Source organism: Saccopteryx bilineata, chromosome 2, assembly GCF_036850765.1.
Source record: "Saccopteryx bilineata isolate mSacBil1 chromosome 2, mSacBil1_pri_phased_curated, whole genome shotgun sequence".
Lineage (NCBI taxonomy): Eukaryota > Metazoa > Chordata > Mammalia > Chiroptera > Emballonuridae > Saccopteryx > Saccopteryx bilineata.
This window is the reverse complement of record NC_089491.1, coordinates 340,822,360-340,841,606: the sequence shown is the minus strand read 5'-3', so window position 1 is coordinate 340,841,606 and position 19,247 is coordinate 340,822,360. Positions and strand designations below refer to the sequence as shown.

The 19,247-nt window shown below is 43.9% G+C and overlaps 1 protein-coding gene across 4 annotated transcripts in view; it reads left to right on the top strand.

Moving 5' to 3' along the window:
• Positions 1 to 13,993, top strand: part of SVOPL (SVOP like) — a 74,247-nt gene extending 60,254 nt beyond the window's left edge. For 3 of the 4 annotated variants that reach the window (XM_066262391.1, XM_066262390.1, XM_066262388.1), the window contains exons 15-16: positions 11,633 to 11,746; positions 12,685 to 13,993. In XM_066262391.1, the coding sequence (XP_066118488.1) occupies positions 11,633 to 11,746; positions 12,685 to 12,720 (150 nt within the window). In that variant the 3' untranslated portion in view covers positions 12,721 to 13,993. The remainder of the gene's footprint in view (positions 1 to 11,632; positions 11,747 to 12,684) is intronic. The other variant, XM_066262389.1, reaches the window with a different exon arrangement.
• Positions 13,994 to 19,247: the final 5,254 nt, after the last annotated feature.

The following is a 19,247-nucleotide window of genomic DNA, read 5'->3' as shown; positions in this document are numbered from 1 at the left end:
TTATATGTGTTGGATACTAATCCCTAATCAGATATGATTTGCAAATAGCTTCTCCCATTCTGTAGGTTGCCTTTTCATTTTGTTGATGGATTCCTTGGCTGTGAGTATACAATGGTAAAAAGACATTTAGTCTCTATTTCATTTATTTCCACTCTGCTGTTTGTTATTCTCTTCCTTTTACTAACTTTGGGCTTCATTTTTTCTTATTTTAGTTCCTTGAGGTATAAGTTAGGTTGTTTGAGATCTTCTTGTTTCTTCATGTAGACATTGATCACTATGAACTTCCCACTTGAGCTGCTTTTATTGTATCTATAAGTTTTGTTGTGCATATTTCCATTTCCATTTGGCTTGAGGTTTTCTTTTTTCCTTTGATTTCTTCCTTCACCCATTGGTTGCTCAGTAGCCTATAGTTTAACCTCCATATATTTGTGAATTTTCTAGTTTTCTTCTTGTAATGAATTTCAGTTTCGTATCATTGTGGTTGGAAAAAAATGTTTTGATAATGATTTCAGTCTTCTTAAATTAAGATTTTTTTTTTTTCTGGCTTAACATATGATCTATCCTGGTACACATTCCAGGTGTACTTGCAGAAAATGTGTTCTATTGTGTTTGGATGAAATGTTCTGTACATATTTGTTAAGCCCATGTGATCTAACAAGTCCTTTTTATTTGTATTTTTCCAAAGTTAGAAGCAGAGAAGCAGTCAGACTCCTGCATGTGCCTGACCAGGATCCACCGAGCATGCCCACCATGGGGCGATGCTCTGCCCATCTGTGGAGATGCTCTGTTGCAACTCTAGCCATTCTAACACCTGAGGCAGAGGCCATGGAGCCATCTTCAGTGCCCGGGCCAACTTTGCTCCAATGAAGCCTTGGCTGCAGGCGGGGAAGAGAGAGACAGAGGAAGGAGAGGGGGAAGGGTGGAGAAGCAGATGGGTGCATCTGCTGTGTGCCCTGACCAGGAACTGAACCCGGGACGTATACACACCAGGCCAATGCTCTACCACTGAGCCAACCAGCCAGGGCTAATGTGTCTTTTAAGGCCAATGTTTCCATACTGGTTGTCTGTTTAGATGACCCAGCCATTGGGGAAAGTGAGGTACTGAAGTTCCTTATTACTGTTGTGTTTTTGTCTATTTCTTCTTTTAGTTTTGATCATATTTACTTTATATATTTAGGTGCTCCGATGTTTGGTGCATAAATATTTACAAAGCCTGGCTCTATCCTCTTGCTGGTTTGACTCCTTTATCGTTACATAATGACCTTCTTTGTCTCTTAGTAGTCTTTGTCTTAAAGTCTATTTGTCTGATAAAAGTATAGCTACCCTCCTTTCTTTTGACTTCCACTTGCACAGGGTGTCTTTTTCTATCCCTTCACTTTCAGCCTGTGTTGTGTGTCCTTACATCTGAAGTTTCTTGTAGGCAGTATTTAGACGGTTCTTGTATTTTATCTATTCAGCCACTGTCTTTTAATTAGGAAATTTAAGCTATCTATTTATCTAATCTTTTTTAAGTTTATTGATTAAAAAAAAAAGAGTTTATTGATTTTTAGAGAAAGGAGGGGGCAAGAGAGAGGGAGAGGAGAAGCACAAAGCATCAACTCGTAGTAGCTGCTTCCTGTATGTGCCTTGACCAGGCAAACTAGGCCTTTTATATTTAAAGTAATTATTGATAAGTATGTACTCATTGCCATTTTTTTCTTTTTCTTATTTTTTTTTTTACAGAGACAGTCAGAGAGAGGGATAGATAAAGACACAGACAGGAATGGAGAGAGATGAGAAGCATCAATCATTAGTTTTTTGTTGTGTCACCTTACTTGTTCATTGATTGCTTTCTCATACGTGCCTTGACCTTGGGCCTTCAGCAGACCGAGTAACCCCTTGCTGGAGCCAGCGACCTTGGGTCCAAGCTGGTGAGCTTTGCTCAAACCAGATGAGCCCGTGCTCAAGCTGGTGACCTCGGGGTCTCGAACCTGGGTCCTCTGCATCCCAGTTCGACACACTATCCACAGCGCCACCGCCTGGTCAGGCTATTTTACATTTTTGATACCACGATCTGTAGCTTTTATTCTTGTATATCCATTAACACCTTGTAGTTATTTCTACTACTTTTGGTGCGGGGCAGAGAGGGAAGGCAAAGATGGCACCTGCCAGCCTTCACAGTCTCTGGGGAGGATTGTAGTCAGCCCCTATTTGTGTGTGGAAATAGGAGCCTGCCCCACTGGCCACAGGTATGAAGACAAACTAACAGGCATCTTTCCCAGAAAAGCGGCAGGAGTATTTCATTTGCACCTGCTGTCTCTGCACTGCGCCCTACTGGGGGAGGGCAGGTAGCCAGTTGAGAACTGCTCCGGTTTGTTACAGTTTTATGGGCTCCTGAACATAAATTCTGCTGCCTGCCAGAACCAGCTGATCAAGAGGTGTGTCCCCTGGGTGGCAGCTACAGAAACTGGGCCACCAGACTTCTGTACCAACTCCTTTCCAGAAGATACTGGTGACCTGGAGAGAGGCAGAGGGGGAGTATGAAGATGGTACCCACCGGGTTCTCTTAGCATTTCAGTAGGCTCCTAGAGGTGTGTTAAATTAGATGCCTTCCCCCTCCCACTCCCCCCAGGGTGATGCTTTAAGATAAGCAAAAAAGCCTCTTTTACAGGAAGACAGGACGTGTTTAAGTGGGTCACCCCTCTGCTGGCCCTGGAGGGAGGGGTTAATGCACAGGTGTCCTTCAAGAACCTGTTTGCAGTAGCCTTGTGGGTCTTGTGGACACGATCCCTGTTGGTTTTCAGAACCAGATGTTTTGAGTTGTCTCTCAGGTGCAGGTCTTAATAGCTGGGGTGCCAGGTGTGGGGTACAAACTCTGAGCTCCTCAGGGAGCAGCTCGGTGCTGTGAGCCCCCCTCAACTGTGCGCTGCTGAGCCAGGAGTGGAGTTCATGCCTAGATTGTGTTGCAGCCTCTCCTACACATTTTTGTTTTACATTTTCTTCTTTCTTTCCCAGCTTTTTCTTGTTTTTTTTTCCACAATTACAGTTGACATTCAGTAACATACTAGTTACAGGTGTACAACATAGTGGTTAGACACTGATACAATTTACGATGGGATTCCCCCCATAAGTCTGGTGCCTGCCTTGCACCACACAGTTATTACAATACTGCCGACATTCCCTGTGCTGTACTTGACATCCCTGCGACTGTTCTGTAGCCACCAACTTGTATATACGTCTTAGTCCCTTCACTGTTTTTTACCTAGGCCTCCCCAACCCCCTCCCATCAGGTAACCCTCAGTTTTTCTCTGGATCTTGAGTGTTTCTGTCTCTCTTCTGTACGCTTTGATGTGGGTTGTTCTCTTTTGCCTGATGTGTAGGAGTTGTTCAGCCAGTTTGGGGTTTCTTTCACAGGAAGTTGTTGCACTTGCAGCTGTAGATTCTGTGTGTTGGTGGGAGGAGGGGAGGTCAGGGTCCTCCTACATCAATTTCTTGATCCAGAACCTTTGTATACTTTCTCGAGTTAGACTTTTGCAGAGAAAAATGTTGCAGACATTTTTTCATGTCAATAAATATAAAAAATTAAGGTCTTTTCATGCTGAAAAATGTTTCGTATTGTGTATGGCCTCCAAAAGTTATTTTCAATTCCTTCATCATTCTATATTGTTGAATGTCTAGACTATTTCAGATATTTTTCATGATAAACAATGGGAATGAGCATCCTTGTGCTTACATTTTTGTCTAGCTATGCAACTATGACCTTTGGATAAATCTCTAAAAATTGGATTGGTAGGTCAAGGGTCTGCTCATTTTCCACTCTGATACCTTCTGCTGCAAATTCCGTTTGGGGAGGTTGTACCAATGCCTGACAGACCCACTATTTCACGCTTTGTCAAAGGTTTTTGTCTTTTTTGTCTTTACCAATCTTACTGACCATAAATGATATAATAATTAGTATTTCTTTGATTAGGATAGAACTATATGGTTTTCATATATTAATTATTTCATGGGTTTTTCTTTTAGAATGCCCATTCAGGTCCCTGCCTGTTTTTCAATTTGTTTTTTTAAAGCATTGATCTGTGAGAATCCCTCATATATCAATACATAGAGGATTTATTGATTTTGTTTTTAGAGGGAAGAGAGAAGGGGGAGGAACTGGAAGCAGGAACTCCCGTATGTACCTTGACCAGGGAAACGGGGTTTTGAATCAATAACCTGTGTTCCATGATGATGCTTTATCCACTGCTGCACCACAGGTCAGACTACAGAGGATTTTAAAAATTATTAATTTAAAATTTTATTTTGATTTTAGAGAGAGAGGAAGGGAGACAGAAACATTGATCCGTTTCTGTACATGCCCTGACTGAGGATGGAACCGGCACGGCAGCCTTTGTGTACTGGGCTGACGCTCTAACCACCCAAGCTCTCTGGCCAGGGCTACATAGAGGATTTTAAACTGCTTATCTGTCATGTTGCAAATATCACCTTTCCGATTGTCTTTTATGTTCTCCCTTCTCTATACACAAACCTTAGGTCTTCAAACACTTAAATGTATCAATATTTTTCTTCACCATTTCTGGGTTCTAGGACCTACTTGTCTCTTCTGATCCTTCTGTGGCCTTCTCTTTTTTGGGGGGGAGGGTATGTAAACTTATTGAAACATTATATATATGCAGAGTGTCCAAATCCTAAGTGTACAACTTAATCTATTTTCACAAAGTGAATGCCTCCCGAGTCTGACCCAGAAACCCCCGACATGCCCTCTTCCCGGCCATCGGAGTATGGAGGGGAGAGGGCTCATTCAGAAAACAGCTCTAGGTCTTCAATAGCAGGCCAGTTGTCCCTACTCTATTTATTGAATAACCTAGTTTTTACTCGTCGATTAGCAATGTGTTTGCTCATATTCCCACAATAACTTGGTCTATATTTAGCCTATGTTAGTCCATTGGTCTGTCTGTGGTTGTCCTTGTCATGTAGTAACATTGAATGAAATTTATAGCTCAATTTCAGAACTGGCTATTATGGCCCAACTTGTTGCTCTTCTCAGAAATGCTTTTACAATCATTTAGTTACATTTTGCCTCCTTTGTCTGCCCAAATTTTACTAAATATTAATTTGTTAAACGTATCAGTTAACATATGAAAAAATGCCTTTTTGTTGGTGCTGCCTTCCTAATATCAAGGTTTGTTTTTCCATTTGTTCCATGTTCCTTCCACACCCTTGCTGGGATTTTGTTTTCTTGTCAATTAATTTTTAAACAGCCATCTCATTCTGGATGGTTTTTCATTGGAGACCGGAGTTTTTCAGGTTTGTAATTGTATCCGTTGATCTGATTTCTAGGTAGCATTTTAAAGTGCTTAAGGTTATTTTTTTTGGGGGGGGTGCTATCTTTTGTCCCATGTTCCTTTTTTTTTTTTTTTTTTTTTGGTATTTTTCTGAAGTTGGAAACGGGGAGGCAGTCAGAGAGACTTCCACATGCGCTCAACTGGGATCCACCGGCATGTCCACCAGGGGGCGATGCTCTGCCCATCTGGGTTGTCGCTCTGTTGCAACCAGAGTCATTCTAGTGCCTGAGGCAGAGGCCATGGAGCCATCCTCAGTGCCCGGGCCAACTTTGCTCCAATGGAGCCCTGGCTGTGGGAGGGGAAGAGAGAGAGAGGAAGGAGAGGAGAAGCAGATGGGCACTTCTCCTGTGTGCCCTGGCCAGGAATCGAACCCGAGACTCCTGCACACCAGGCCGACGCTCTACCACTGAACCAACCGGCCAGGGCCTTACAAGTGCTTAAGGTTTTATAGCTTACAAAATGTAAACTTGCCTGACCTGTGGTGGCGCAGTGGGATAAAACATCGACCTGGGACACTGAGGTTGCCGGTTTGAAACCCTGGGCTTGCCTGGTCAAGGCACATATGGGAGTTGATGCTTCCTGCTCCTCCCCTTTCTCTCTCTCTCTCTCTCTCCCCCCCCTCTAAAAATCAATAAAAAAACAAACAAACAAAAAAAACCAAAATGTAAACTCAACCCCATTGACTATCTCTCTCCTCCTTCCCAGTCAAAGTACATGTAAAGGCTCCTGCCCACTGGTCTCACTTTCTTCCCCTCCACATTTCCCTAACCTCCCTGGCTGCAGCATCCCTACTCTACCAAAACGAATGTTAAGGACTCCAGTGGTTCCGCATCTCTAAATCCAAATGTGGTTTGAGCGCCCCATCTCCCGTGACTGCTCCCTCACTTTAAGGATTGGTGGCATTGTTCATTTTCCTTCCCATTCTTAATTCCACGCATTTATGGTTTTTCCCTTGTAGAACTACTTTCACTTTTTTCTATACCAGCTCTTGGATCAATCCATCAAGTTCACTTGTTTCTGTTTTTTAATTTACTCACTTCGGCTTTTGTTTCCATGAATCCTTTTGCACTTACTGTCTTAAGTTTATTAACATTTTGTTTCATGAGTCAGAAGTATAGTTTAGTGTTTATTTTTATTAACAAGGTTTACAATCATCCTGGAATATTTCTTAATATAAAAAACATTTGTTGTTAAACTTCAAATACAGAAATGCGTAACCAAGAAAGGAAAACTTCCCTTGTAATTTGATCACCAGGAATAACCACTGTATCTCTTAATAGTTTGGAGTATATTTTTCCAAATGCTTTTCTAGGCATTATTTGTGTATCTTGTTGAGTCTGTGTACCAGAAGTATGCCTACATGTAAATGTGTGTATATATTTTCTAACATAGTTACAGTGTATTACTTATATACAGATGTTATGTATACATGTACTTTTAACTTAATTATGTATTTCAGGGCTCTGGGAGAGCAGGACAGGCCTTTCACAGATCTGAAATGGCCCAAGAGCAGAGAATGGGGTGTTCCCTGTGGTCAGAGCAAGGGTTCCCACACTCGGGTGCAGGCTGGTATAATTTGAATCTGCCAGCCACAAAGGAAGGCACATTCAGGCTTTTTTATGTTTGGCCGGAAGTTGGGGAATGAGAGGAAGAGAGAAGGGTGAGGCTTAAAGGCTGTCCGTAGCCATCAAATGGAGCCAGACTTCTCTTTACACTGTGTATCCACATCTGTGGTAAGTCAGACCTGTGTATCACACACATACACAAACCCAGCCACTGACCCACACATCAACGTATGTATTTGCCTATTGCAATCACCTGTTCTCATTAATAACTATTTTATGTCAGTGTGTAGATCCACCTCATTCTTGTAAGTAGGTGCCTAGATCTCCATCATGTGGGTATGCCATAGCCAGTCATTATCCTGTTGATGAATAAGTTGCTTCTGTTATTTCTGGCTTTACAATGGGACACTATACCTTTCACACGTGCAACCATGTTAGTCATTCATCAGTCACTGAGGTCTTTGATGCTCCAGAGCCAAGATCCCAGCTTCTCTGAGATTACAGTCTAGAATGGACACGGGCCAGTTTGCTAATATGTCAGGTAGGAGCAATGTGATGCGGACACAGAACAGGGAAAGGAGATAGTGAGGAGGGCGGTCTACTACACAGGGTGGTTAGGGAGGCCCCCTACAACAGGGGTCGGGAACCTATGGCTCGTGAGCCAGATGTGGCTCTTTTGGTGGCTGCATCTGGCTCGCAGACAAATCTTTAATAAAAAAAATGTTAAAAAAATAAAACATTCTCATGTATTACAATCCATTCATTTCCTACTGCTGATGTTCATGTTTGCAGGTGACTGGAGCCAATCACAGCTGTCCTCCAGGACAATACCAAATTTTTATTGGATAATGCATAACGTACACGGTCGTTGTATGGCTCTCACAGAATTACTTTTTAAAATATGTGGCGTTCATGGCTCTCAGCCAAAAAGGTTCCCGACCCCTGCTCTACAATATGACAGAGACAAGACTGGGCTATCGGAGAGAAAAGCAGAATTTTGTACTAAAACTCTACTGCTACTGGATAATTTTGAGGCCAAAGGGTGTACATATTTTGTCATGATGGATCTTGTTAAATTGTCTTTATTTAAAAAAAAAATTATTGATTTTAGGAGATGGGGGAGGAGTGGGAAGCATCAATTCATAGTACCTGCTTCCTGTATGTGCCTTATCCAGGGTTTTGAACCGGTGACCTCAGCATTCCAGGTCGACACTATCCACTGTACCACCACAGGTCAGGTCAAACTGTCTTGATTTTTAAAAAATTTATACTGTCTTTGATATAATACATTAACACATTCTTTTTTTTTTTTTTTTTTTTTTTTGGTATTTTTCTGAAGCTGGAAACGGGGAGAGACAGTCAGACAGACTCCCGCATGTGCCCCACCGGGATCCACCCGGCATGCCCACCAGGGGCGAGGCTCTGCCCACCAGGGGGCGATGCTCTGCCCCTCCTCTGCCCCTCCAGGGTGCCGCTCTGCCGCGACCAGAGCCACTCCAGCGCCTGGGGCAGAGGCCAAGGAGCCACTCCCAGCGCCCAGGCCATCCTCGCTCCAATGGAGCCTTGGCTGCGGGAGGGGAAGAGAGAGACAGAGAGGAAGGAGGGGGTGGGGGTGGAGAAGCAAATGGGCGCCTCTCCTATGTGCCCTGGCCAGGAATCGAACCCGGGTTCCCCGCACGCCAGGCCGATGCTCTACCGCTGAGCCAACCGGCCAGGGCCCATTAACACATTCTTAAACAAGCATCCATCTCATCAACACCAAAAGGGATTAGTAACCTTTTCTTTTAAACCTTTTTTGATATAATACAAAATAAGTTAGATCACCTTAATTTGTAATTTGATCATGATTGTAAGGCTGAGCATCTTAATTTCCACTTGTTTCTGTAAATTGCTTATCTATGTGATTTGTGATTTTTCTACAGGCCATTACTATAACACAGATAGTTTGTGGTTTATTTTTTGATGGTTCTATTTTTTTGGTATACAAATGTTGAAGCATTTTTGTAGGCTATTTACCAATCATGTCCACTTGAGTTGGGTGTCAAAGCTAACAGCCCTCACTGTTATCCACATTTTTTTTTTTTTTTTTTTTTTTTTTTTACAGAGACATAGTCAGAGAGAGGGACAGATAGGAACAGAGAGAGATGAGAAGCATCAATCATCAGTTTTTCATTGCGACACCTTAGTTGTTCATTGATTGCTTTCTCATATGTGCCTTGACCATGGGCCTTCAGCAGACCGAGTAACCCCTTGCTCAAGCCAGCGACCTTGGGTCCAAGCTGGTTTGCTCAAACCAGATGAGCCCGCGCTCAAGCTGGCGAGCTCGGGGTCTTGAACCTGGGTCCTCCGCATCCCAGTTCAAGGCTCTATCCACTGCACCCCCACCTGATCAGGTTGTTATCTACATTTCTAAAACACTGGAAGTTCCAAGGCTTTTGTTCCATCTAATTTATGCTTAAGGCCCTAGGTAAGGCTCCAGCAAAACACAGCCCTCTTGGCTGTTCCCAGGACATCAATCATCCTTTTGTCCTGCTCCTCTCAACTGGTTTATCCACCCCCATTATATGGGACCTATTCTGCCATCCATCACACTGTTAGTGGCTGGAACTTCAATGCCTCTTAGGCTAATAACCTCCCTCAGACTCTCCTGCCCTCAAGCATGTTTTCAAAGTTTCTTGATCTTTCTTAATGTTAAATCATTCAAATTAACTTTAGATAGAAGCAATTCCTTCATACCCTCCAAACTGACTTTTAGAAATCGTACTGGGGGCCTGACCTGTGGTGGCGCAGTGGATAAAGCGTCGACCTGGAAATGCTGAGGTCGCCGGTTCGAAACCCTGGGCTTGCCTGGTCAAGGCACATATGGGAGTTGATGCTTCTAGCTCCTCCCCCCTTTCTCTCTCTCTGTCTCTCCTCTCTCTCTGTCTCTCCCTCTCCTCTCTAAAAAAATAAATAAATAAATTAAAAAAAAAATCGTACTGGGATTTTGACTGAGAATCCATTAGGATCACATTACTTTGGTGAGAATTATGCTATAAAGGAAAAAAAATACTGCATTTTTCCACCAAACAACTACATAGATTCAAGTTTTCATGTCTGTTAAGTTCTAATTTTCATGTCTTATATATTTTATTCCTAAGTATTTTATTTTGGTTCCCATGAGCTGTGTCCCACAATATTGTTGTATTTGAACTAAATTTGATGTATTCTTTATTTTGGAGATTTTGCTGTTATCTCTGTTCAATTTATTTATAGCTTGGTATCATTTTAGTCAAGAGAACCCATTCTGTAGTTTTAATTCTTTAAAATCTTCTGAGGTTAAAATCTTCTGAGGTTATGGTCTATCTTGGTGAGCGTTCCATTGGCTAGAAAAGAATGTATATTCTGATGTAGTTGGTGGTGTGTTCTATCAATTCGATTCTCGTAGCTGCTGGTGTCATATAGTTGTTTTATATCCCTGCTCATTTTCTATCTAGTTCTATCAGTTGCTGAGAGAGGGGCATCAAAGTCTCCAACTGTATATGGATTTATCTAGTGCAGTTTTTACTAAGTGCATTTTGTTTGGTGTATAAACCTACAGGAGTGTTGTCTTGTTGGACTGAAACTTTTATTAGGTAATGTCTTTTTGTCTGTCGTCTGGGCTGACTTTTAGAAGCAGAGACGGTCAGATCTTTCTCTTTGATACAAGGACTCTGGCATGGGGCCCAGAAACCTACATGTTAACAAAGCTCCCTGGTGAATTTTATAGTCAGGTGCTACTCAGAATTCTTGCTTGCAAACAATAGAATTGGACTTGAATTTAAAAAGACCTTGATCGGCAGACTCTCCAGAACCAGGCCGCCTGGTCTCCCAGCCTTATAGATGGGTATGCATATAAACACTCCTATGTGCACATAAACTTATACAGACTCCTGTTTGGGGAAAATTGTACTTGTTTTGGAAAATAAAATCAGAAATGGTACGTTTCTTGCTGGGTCCACTACAAAATAGTTAATGAGACGAACTGGGTCCTATTGCACACTATTAACCTTTGTGGAAGGCAGCAGGCCTCATGCCAGGGATGGGCTCTCAAACTGTATCTCAGGGAATGTTGGTGTCTGTAATAGCACTGCTGTGCATCAGGAACCTGTATGAGACTCTGGAGAAGTGGCACTTAGCTCGGACTCTAGGCCCATCTGAAAGCAAAGAGGCTGGACGAGACCCGAAAGTTCCCAGGCCTCTCCAAAGTGCGCCGTTCTGACTCTCGAGCCTTGCTGTTGACACCTGGTGGCTGGCTTTTTGCTAACACTGGGCACAGGCCTGCAGAAACCAACAGGTGAGATGGTGTTATTATTATTAGAGAAGGTCCAGGCCAAAGGATCGGTCAGGACAAGACACATTGTCTTTTCAGACACTGAGATTGTATCCCCCGCCCCCCCGTTTTCTCCTGGTCCATCCTGTCGGCGCTGAAGAGGGGAAATGGATGTTCCGCAGAGGGGTGCGGAGGGAGCCAGGGCCGGAAGGTTAGCCAGCAAGCTGCTACCTGAGGGGCGGGGCCGGTTTGCTCCACAAACGCCCAGGGGAGGGTGCAGGGACCATCCGGTGCGCAAGAACACCAGCCCCAGTTCATGGAGGAAGCCCACAAAGTGCCCACAATGGCACAGCTTAGCGAATGGCTACAGAGAGTCTTCATTTCTGTGTTTGATGGGCCCTTATTCCGCTAAGTGACGGGCACCCTAACTGAAGTCACCTCTTGACCTGCAGGTTCTCATGAGCGCGTCCGTGCTGGCGGCCCTGTGCCTCTTCTCGTCCGTCTGTGTCGTGTGTGCCATCTCTGCCTTGACTCTCCCCGTCGAGACCAAAGGCCGGGCCCTCCAGGTAGGCGACACGGGGAGCTCTTAGCACCCTCCACCGCCACTTTGGGACATGAAAGTGAATGTAGAGGACGGATAACCTTTAAGCAGACACGATATTCCTGTGCTAACATACTCGCGTGTGTTCCAAGAGACAAACTGCGTATCCACCCTCCCGCATGGAACTCTGGGTAGCACTCAAGTTAAAGTAACCAATTACGCACTTCATACCTCCGCTTCCTGTGACAGTCACAACTTGAGCCAGGGGCCGGGGTGAAGGACAGCTGTTGAGGCCTCAGGATTTTCTTCTTCCCAGTTTTCCGCCCGGATGTAAGCATTGCTGCAGAACTAAAGGCGGCCAGAGGAGCAGACAGAGCTGCCATGTCCCCCTTAGAACGACAGGGTATGCACACACCGGTCCATCCACCTGTCCCCTAGTGCTGTCAGCCACCGCGATAGAGCCGAGCCAAAGCTTCAGCAGCCGCAGGGGCCGGCTGACACACCGACCAGGTAGCAGACACTGACTGCCTGCTCTGTGCTTCACATAGGAAATGAGAGGATGCACCAAAGCGGGACGTATGCTCGCAGGGCAGCTACAGCAGACAGGGCTCTCCTCTCCCTGTGCCTTATCAAAGTATAGTTGGGGGCATCCTGCCTTAAACACCAATTTGTTGCTGGAACTTGTTGCGCAAGGGTGTGTGCATGGCGCATGCGCACGCATGGTTAGGGGGTAAGGGAGAGCAGCTGGGGTTGAGCTGGAGCTGCTGCCCCTAAATGAGGCTGTTCAAGTCATCATGCCTCTGGCTGAGTGTGACCTGCCCTGCCTCCCGTGTGCTATCCACAGTACACCACAGACACCTGTTAGTATTTGTGTTGGCACAGGTGCATTTTATTCTGAGTAGATAAAAGAAGGGCACTACTGAGTAAAGGAAAAAACAAACCCCTCTTCGTTTTCTCCCCCAGGTCCAAGATATGCTACTCCATTTAAAAATACCCTAGAGCAGAGGTCGGGAACCTATGGCTCGGGAGGCAGATATGGCTCTTTTGATGGCTGCATCTGGCTTGCAGACAAATCTTTAATAAAATAAATAATGTTAGAAATATAAAACATTCTCATGTATTACAATCCATTCATTTCCTACCGCTCATGTCCATGGTTGCGGGTGCCTGGAGGCAATCACAGCTGTCCTCCGGGACAACACCAAATTCTTATTGGATAATGCGTAATGTACACAGGTCATTGTATGGCTCTCATGGAATTACATTTTAAAATATGTGGCATTCGTGGCTCTCAGCCAAAAAGGTTCCCGACCCCTGCTAGAGCTTATCTTTAAGGTAATACGCATGTTAACCAGATGAGATAACTTATCATAAAATTATGAATTTAGGGCTGTTTAGGTTCTATACTTGAAAGGTCACCCATTTATTGAATGCCTAAAGCCAGAGACTAAATTCAATGATACATATGATTCCTTTGAATTTTATATCAAGAGATCCTCACATCCTTCACACAAATGAGGGAACTAAGGCACAGGCAAGTAGAGTAACTTGTACAAAGGAACATGCCAGTATGTAGTAATACTGGAATTTAAAGCAGACTGCAATTAAATGATGCTACATTTTAATCTAATTTCCCATGCTTATTAATTAGTAACACTACTTATAAAGGGAGCCGAGGTCACAATCCAGTGGGCTCTGTGGACTTCTTATTGAAGTCACAGCCACTTACATAGGACCATTTTCTCTTCTGTTGACTTGGGACTCGATTTTAGTGTTGTGATAGAATCTTTTCACCTGCCTGTTTTTAACTTTTAATATAATTCTTATGCACTTAACATATGACACTAGTAACTAACACAATAAAACTATTTAAAAACATGCCAAGAAAATTTAACTTCTAACAATTTTACCAATGAACCAAGCTGTTAAGTAGTAATTCTATTTTAGAATTACTCATTTTGATGAGCCTAGTGAACTAAAAAAACCTTAGAAAGAGGATATTTATAACATGACTTTTTTCTAAATGATGCCTGTATTTACTAGAGGGACTGAATTATGAAGTGACTACTTGCCTTGCTTATAAGTTTATTGAAAAGCCTTCTATTACTAGTTTCCAGTACCAGACAGCTGAGTATGCATGGGGAGACGACTTTCTTTTTATTAAATGTACTCATCTATTAAATAACTTCTTTTTCCAGCAAATTAAATGAAGCCCTGTAAACCTGTCTACCAACAAAGGAAGGAAAATGAATGTTATCTTCACAAAGAGCTGCGGTACATTTGAAAAAGCCAGGTTTTATTTCTGTGTAGCACTTGGTAATTAAGAAATTGATTATTTTAAGAAAATAAGGCACACAAGACTAAAGTGGGTTAACTGCATATTGATCTCGTCCCTAAGGGCCTATATACATAGAACTTGTATGAAGTATACTTTACAATTGGAAAGCTATGTTGGGGGGAGATAGGAAGGTGGCTTTCCTTTGATACCAACTCTCGTAACCACGCGATGGACCCCACTCAGGCAACACATATCTCCTCGATACCCTCCCATGAGGCTTCCAGCAAATGTTAGAATGAAATTCTGTAGCTAAGACAAGGACTTGGGGTGCTAGCATTAAAACTTTCAAAATAAGTCATCAAATTTACAATACAATTTGGCATCTTTATTAAAACTGTGGCCTCCTTAGTTTACTAATGAGTATTATTCATAAATCATTATGCTTAAGTTACTGAGTCTTACATCTAATCACCAAGAAGAGAAGTTAGGAATAAACTGAATTTCCCCCATATATTGTTTCTATTCTAATTTCATTAATTTATGGGGGAATCTTGGATTCCCATGATGTGATTTTTTAAAAAGTGCAGCAAGCTTACCGACATCCTGTAATGGTCTGCGTGGCTCCTCTACACCTCTTGTCCCGTTCTGTACTACAGAGACTGTGGCACCCACCCAAGTGTCTCTGCAAACTGTGTCAGAGGGTGTACACCCTGCTGCAACAGGGGGTGTGACTTCTCCCTATTGAAACCACACGCACAGTGGCTTTGAGAGGAATTGTCCGTAAAGGGCCAGACAGTAAACATTTTAGGTTTTGTCAACTACAGATCATGTTGTTTTCCCTCCACAAGCCTTTAAACAAGTGAAACACATTCTTAGCCAACTCTGGGTTTTATACCAGGGGTCGGGAACCTTTTTGGCTGAGAGAGCCATGAACGCCACATATTTTAAAATTTAATTCCGTGAGAGCCATACAACGACCTGTGTACATTATGCATTATTCAATAAAAATTTGGTGTTGTCCCGGAGGACAGCTGTGATTGGCTCCAGTCACCAGCAACCACGAACATGAGCGGTAGGAAATGAATGGACTGTAATTCATGAGAATGCTTTATATATATATATTTGTATTTTTCTGAAGCTGGAAACAGGGAGAGACAGACAGACTCCCGCATGCGCCCCACCGGGATCCACCCGGCACGCCCACCAGGGGGCGATGCTCTACCCCTCTGGGGCATCGCTCTGTCACGACCAGAGCTACTCTAGCGCCTGGGGCAGAGGCCAAGGAGCCATCCCCAGTGCCCGGGCCATCTTTGCTCCAATGGAGCCTCGCTGCGGGAGGGGAAGAGAGAGACAGAGAGGAAGGAGAGGGGGAGGGGTGGAGAAGCAGATGGGCGTTTCTCCTGTGTGCCCTGGCTGGGAATCGAACCCGGGACCCCTGCACGCCAGGCCGACACTCCACCACTGAGCCAACTGGCCAGGGCCGAGAATGCTTTATATTTTTAACATTACTTTTTTTATTAAAGATTTGTCTGTGAACCAGATGCAGCCATCAAAAGAACCACATCTGGCCTGACCTGTGGTGGCACAGTGGATAAAACCATCGACCTGGAATACTGAGGTCGCCGGTTCAAAACCCTGGGCTTGCCCAGTCAAGGCACATATGGGAGTTGAAGCTTCCTGCTCCTCCCCTCCTTCTCTCTCTCTCTCTCTCTCTCTCTCTCCCTCCGCCCCCCTCTAAAATGAATAAATAAATAAAAATAATTTAAAAAAAAAAAAAAAAAAAAAAGAACCACATCTGGCTCATGAGCCATAGGTTCCCGACCCCTGCTCTATACTTACTTTCTCTTTTCTTATTCTTAAGCCTATAAAACCTCCCTGCTTTCTGCCCTAGGCTTCAGTCCTTAGGACCCTGGGACCGTATACTGCCTACTTTAGCAAGTGTTAAATAAAGTTAGTTTTGTCACCTAAACTGTGTTCTTTAATCATTTTAAACAGTTTTGGTGACAAGGATGAAAGCTGACTGCCAATGGCCTGCAGTACGAGACACACAGGCGAGGTGCCCGCTGAACCCTTTGCGTTCACTGTTCCTCTCATCAACATGGAGGGCCGTGGATAAGTCGCTCTTGGATTTGAGCTGCGCTCCCTTGCGCGTGTAGCTCTCCAATCTACACACTTTATTTTTAAAAAGATTGTTCCTAGAAGGGTTCTAGGACAGTTATATTGGGAGTCTGAAATAACTGGTACCGATTAGGGAACTGCTATGCCTTGAGGTAAGTCCACAGCACAAACTAAACTGCTGGGAGATCTGGGAACTAAATTAAGATTGCCTTAACCAAGGGCACAACAAAATCTAAACCAGACAATTAAAAGCCATTAGGGCAGCCTGACCTGTGGGGGCGCAGTGGATCAAGCGTTGACCTGGGATGTTGAGGTCCCCGGTTCAAAACCCTGGGCTTGCCCAGTCAAGGCACATATGGGAGTTGATGGTTCCTGCTCCTCCCCCCTTTTTCTCTCTTTTTTTTTTCTGAAGGTGGAAACAGGGAGAGACAGTCAGACAGACTCCCGCATGCGCCCGACCGGGATCCACCCGGCACGCCCACCAGGGGCCACGCTCTGCCCACCAGGGGGCGATGCTCTGCCCATCCTGGGCATCGCCATGTTGCGACCAGAGCCACTGTAGCGCCTGAGGCAGAGGCCACAGAGCCATCCCCAGCGCCCGGGCCATCTTTGCTCCAATGGAGCCTTGGCTGCGGGAGGGGAAGAGAGAGACAGAGAGGAAAGCGCGGCGGAGGGGTGGAGAAGCAAATGGGCGCTTCTCCTGTGTGCCCTGGCCGGAATCGAACCCGGGTCCTCCGCACGCTAGGCCAACGCTCTACCGCTGAGCCAACCGGCCAGGGCTCTCTCTTTTCTAAAATGAATAAATAAAAATGAAAAAAAAATGTTAGCACACAATTAAAAAAAGCTATTACGGCATTATAAGAAATCTTACCAGGAAAGGAATAATGGATCTATCACTAACAGGACTCTGGAAGCCAAAGCTAAAAAACTGGGCACGGGTCAAACACTGTAAGATGTTAGAGCACTCGCCACCTAAATCCAAGAATTCCTTACCAGGATGATTTGATTATGAAACAGATTAGATTGGAGTGAGTACACCTGCCAACCGCAAGGAAGATTCCATGCGGGGAGGTACACGGTAAACCAGCACACATCCCCAACCCAGCGGCACGTCCCTCGGTACTCTGGTGGCTCTAACACCTCCGGGCGTAGCTAAAGAAATGCAACCCTCAAGTGATAAAGTGTTCCATTTCCTGGCACACCCGCTTATCAGGTCTCATAATTGTAGCCCTGGAAGCTGCAGATACCTACAAAAAGGCTAACTTACCACAACAACCTAGAATTGCAATGGCTATTAGGGCAAATGTTTGGTAAGAAGTGCACATGAAAGTGAGGGTTCCCCAAATCAAACAGAATGGAATGCCTATTTTAATTGGTATGCAGAAGGCCCCCAAACGCTTCCAAATAGCTTTTTTGAAAGATTCACTGCAAACAGCTAAATGAAAAATTAAAAGACAAGAAGTACAGGCAGTCCCACGGTTACAAATGAGATAGGTTCTGTAGGTTTGTTCTTAAGTTGACTTTGTGTGTAAGTTGGAACTGGTGCCTTTATTAAGTGCAGCTTAGATGTTTGTCTTAACAGTCTCTATTTTTACCTTTCTGTGCATAGTATAAATACTTAAAACATTTTCAAACCTATAGAATCTATCTTGTTCATAACCCAGGGACTGCCTGTACCTAAACAATACTGAAGTGACTTCTTCCATTCTTCTCTATCCCCCTTTGCCTGAGTACTCAATATTTGCTAATACTAGTCTAACCGAACTGTCTTTCCACTCTGAAAAACACATACAAGACCATATAAAAGGCCAGCAAATTAGTGGCCTTGCAACAGCTCCAAGGCCATCAACAAAACACTGCCCAGAAATTGGTGTCTTATTTGGAGTCCACTGGGCACTGTAAGAAAGTGTGTCCTTGAAGGTTTGGTCAAACCTTCCATACCAGCTCCACAAACCCACATCTACACCCCAAGGAGGGCCCCTGTGGGCTTGACCCAGGCCGATGTGACTCCTTACACAGTGAAGGGGAATCTAAAAGGAAAACTGCTCAACTCTGGGTGACAGCAGAGCTATATATACCCTCTACTGTAAACCCTCCTGTCTCAGGACTGCCTGTGGGACCCTGGGAAACCAGCAGAATCTGGTGAAGAGTGAAAACGCTTCGAGTCGGCTCTCCTTATCTCTGGAGAGGAAATATAAGAAAACCTAAATGGATGTTTAAAACGTTGTAGATTGTTTGTGGAAAGGAATTTTCTGTGTGGTCAGGCTGGCTAAGATTAGAATGGATCCAAGTTTTTAAAAGAGTTTTAATATAAAAAGTATGTGGGTGCAAAGTTAGAATTTTTCCGTCTGTTAAAAGGATACAATTTTCTTAGATTACTGATCTGCTATTAATAAGAAATTGCAGGTACATGTTTTTCTCTCCCTTTCAATGCCCAGAAAGCACAGGCTCAGCAAACTCGCAGGCTGCGCCCGAGCCGCCTCAGGAGCCTCTGAGCCCCACCTTCTCAGGGTGAAGAGCTAATCTTTTTTTTGTTAACAACTATGCAACGTTTTGTATTTGCTTCAAAATCACTATGGTTAAATGGGTAATTTTGACAAAATTCCCCCAATCAAATTCTAAAGTGTTTTTGACCTCAAACTAACTTGAAATGTGCCAGAGGCCCTCTGGACAAATGCCAAATGATTGGTTCTCTTTCCCTATGCAGTTGACTCTTGAACAACACAGTGGGTTAAGGGTGCTAACCCCTTCCCCCCTCTAGTGGGTGGTTGAAAATCCACGTGTAACTGTTGACCAGAAGCCTTACTGATAACAGATAATTCACGTTATTTTGTATGTTATATGTATTATATCAGTGGTCCCCAAACCCTGGGCCGCGGACCAGTACCGGTCTGCAGAGAAAGAATAAATAATTTACATTATTTCCGTTTTATTTATATTTAAGTCTGAAAGTTGTTTTATTTTTAAAAAATGACCAGATTCCCTCTGTTACATCTAAGACTCACTCTTGACACTTGTCTCGGTCACGTGATACATTTATCTGTCCCACCCTAAAGGCTGGTCCGTGAAAATATTTTCTGACATTAAACTGATCCGTGGCCCTAAAAAAGGTTGGGGACCACTGTATTAT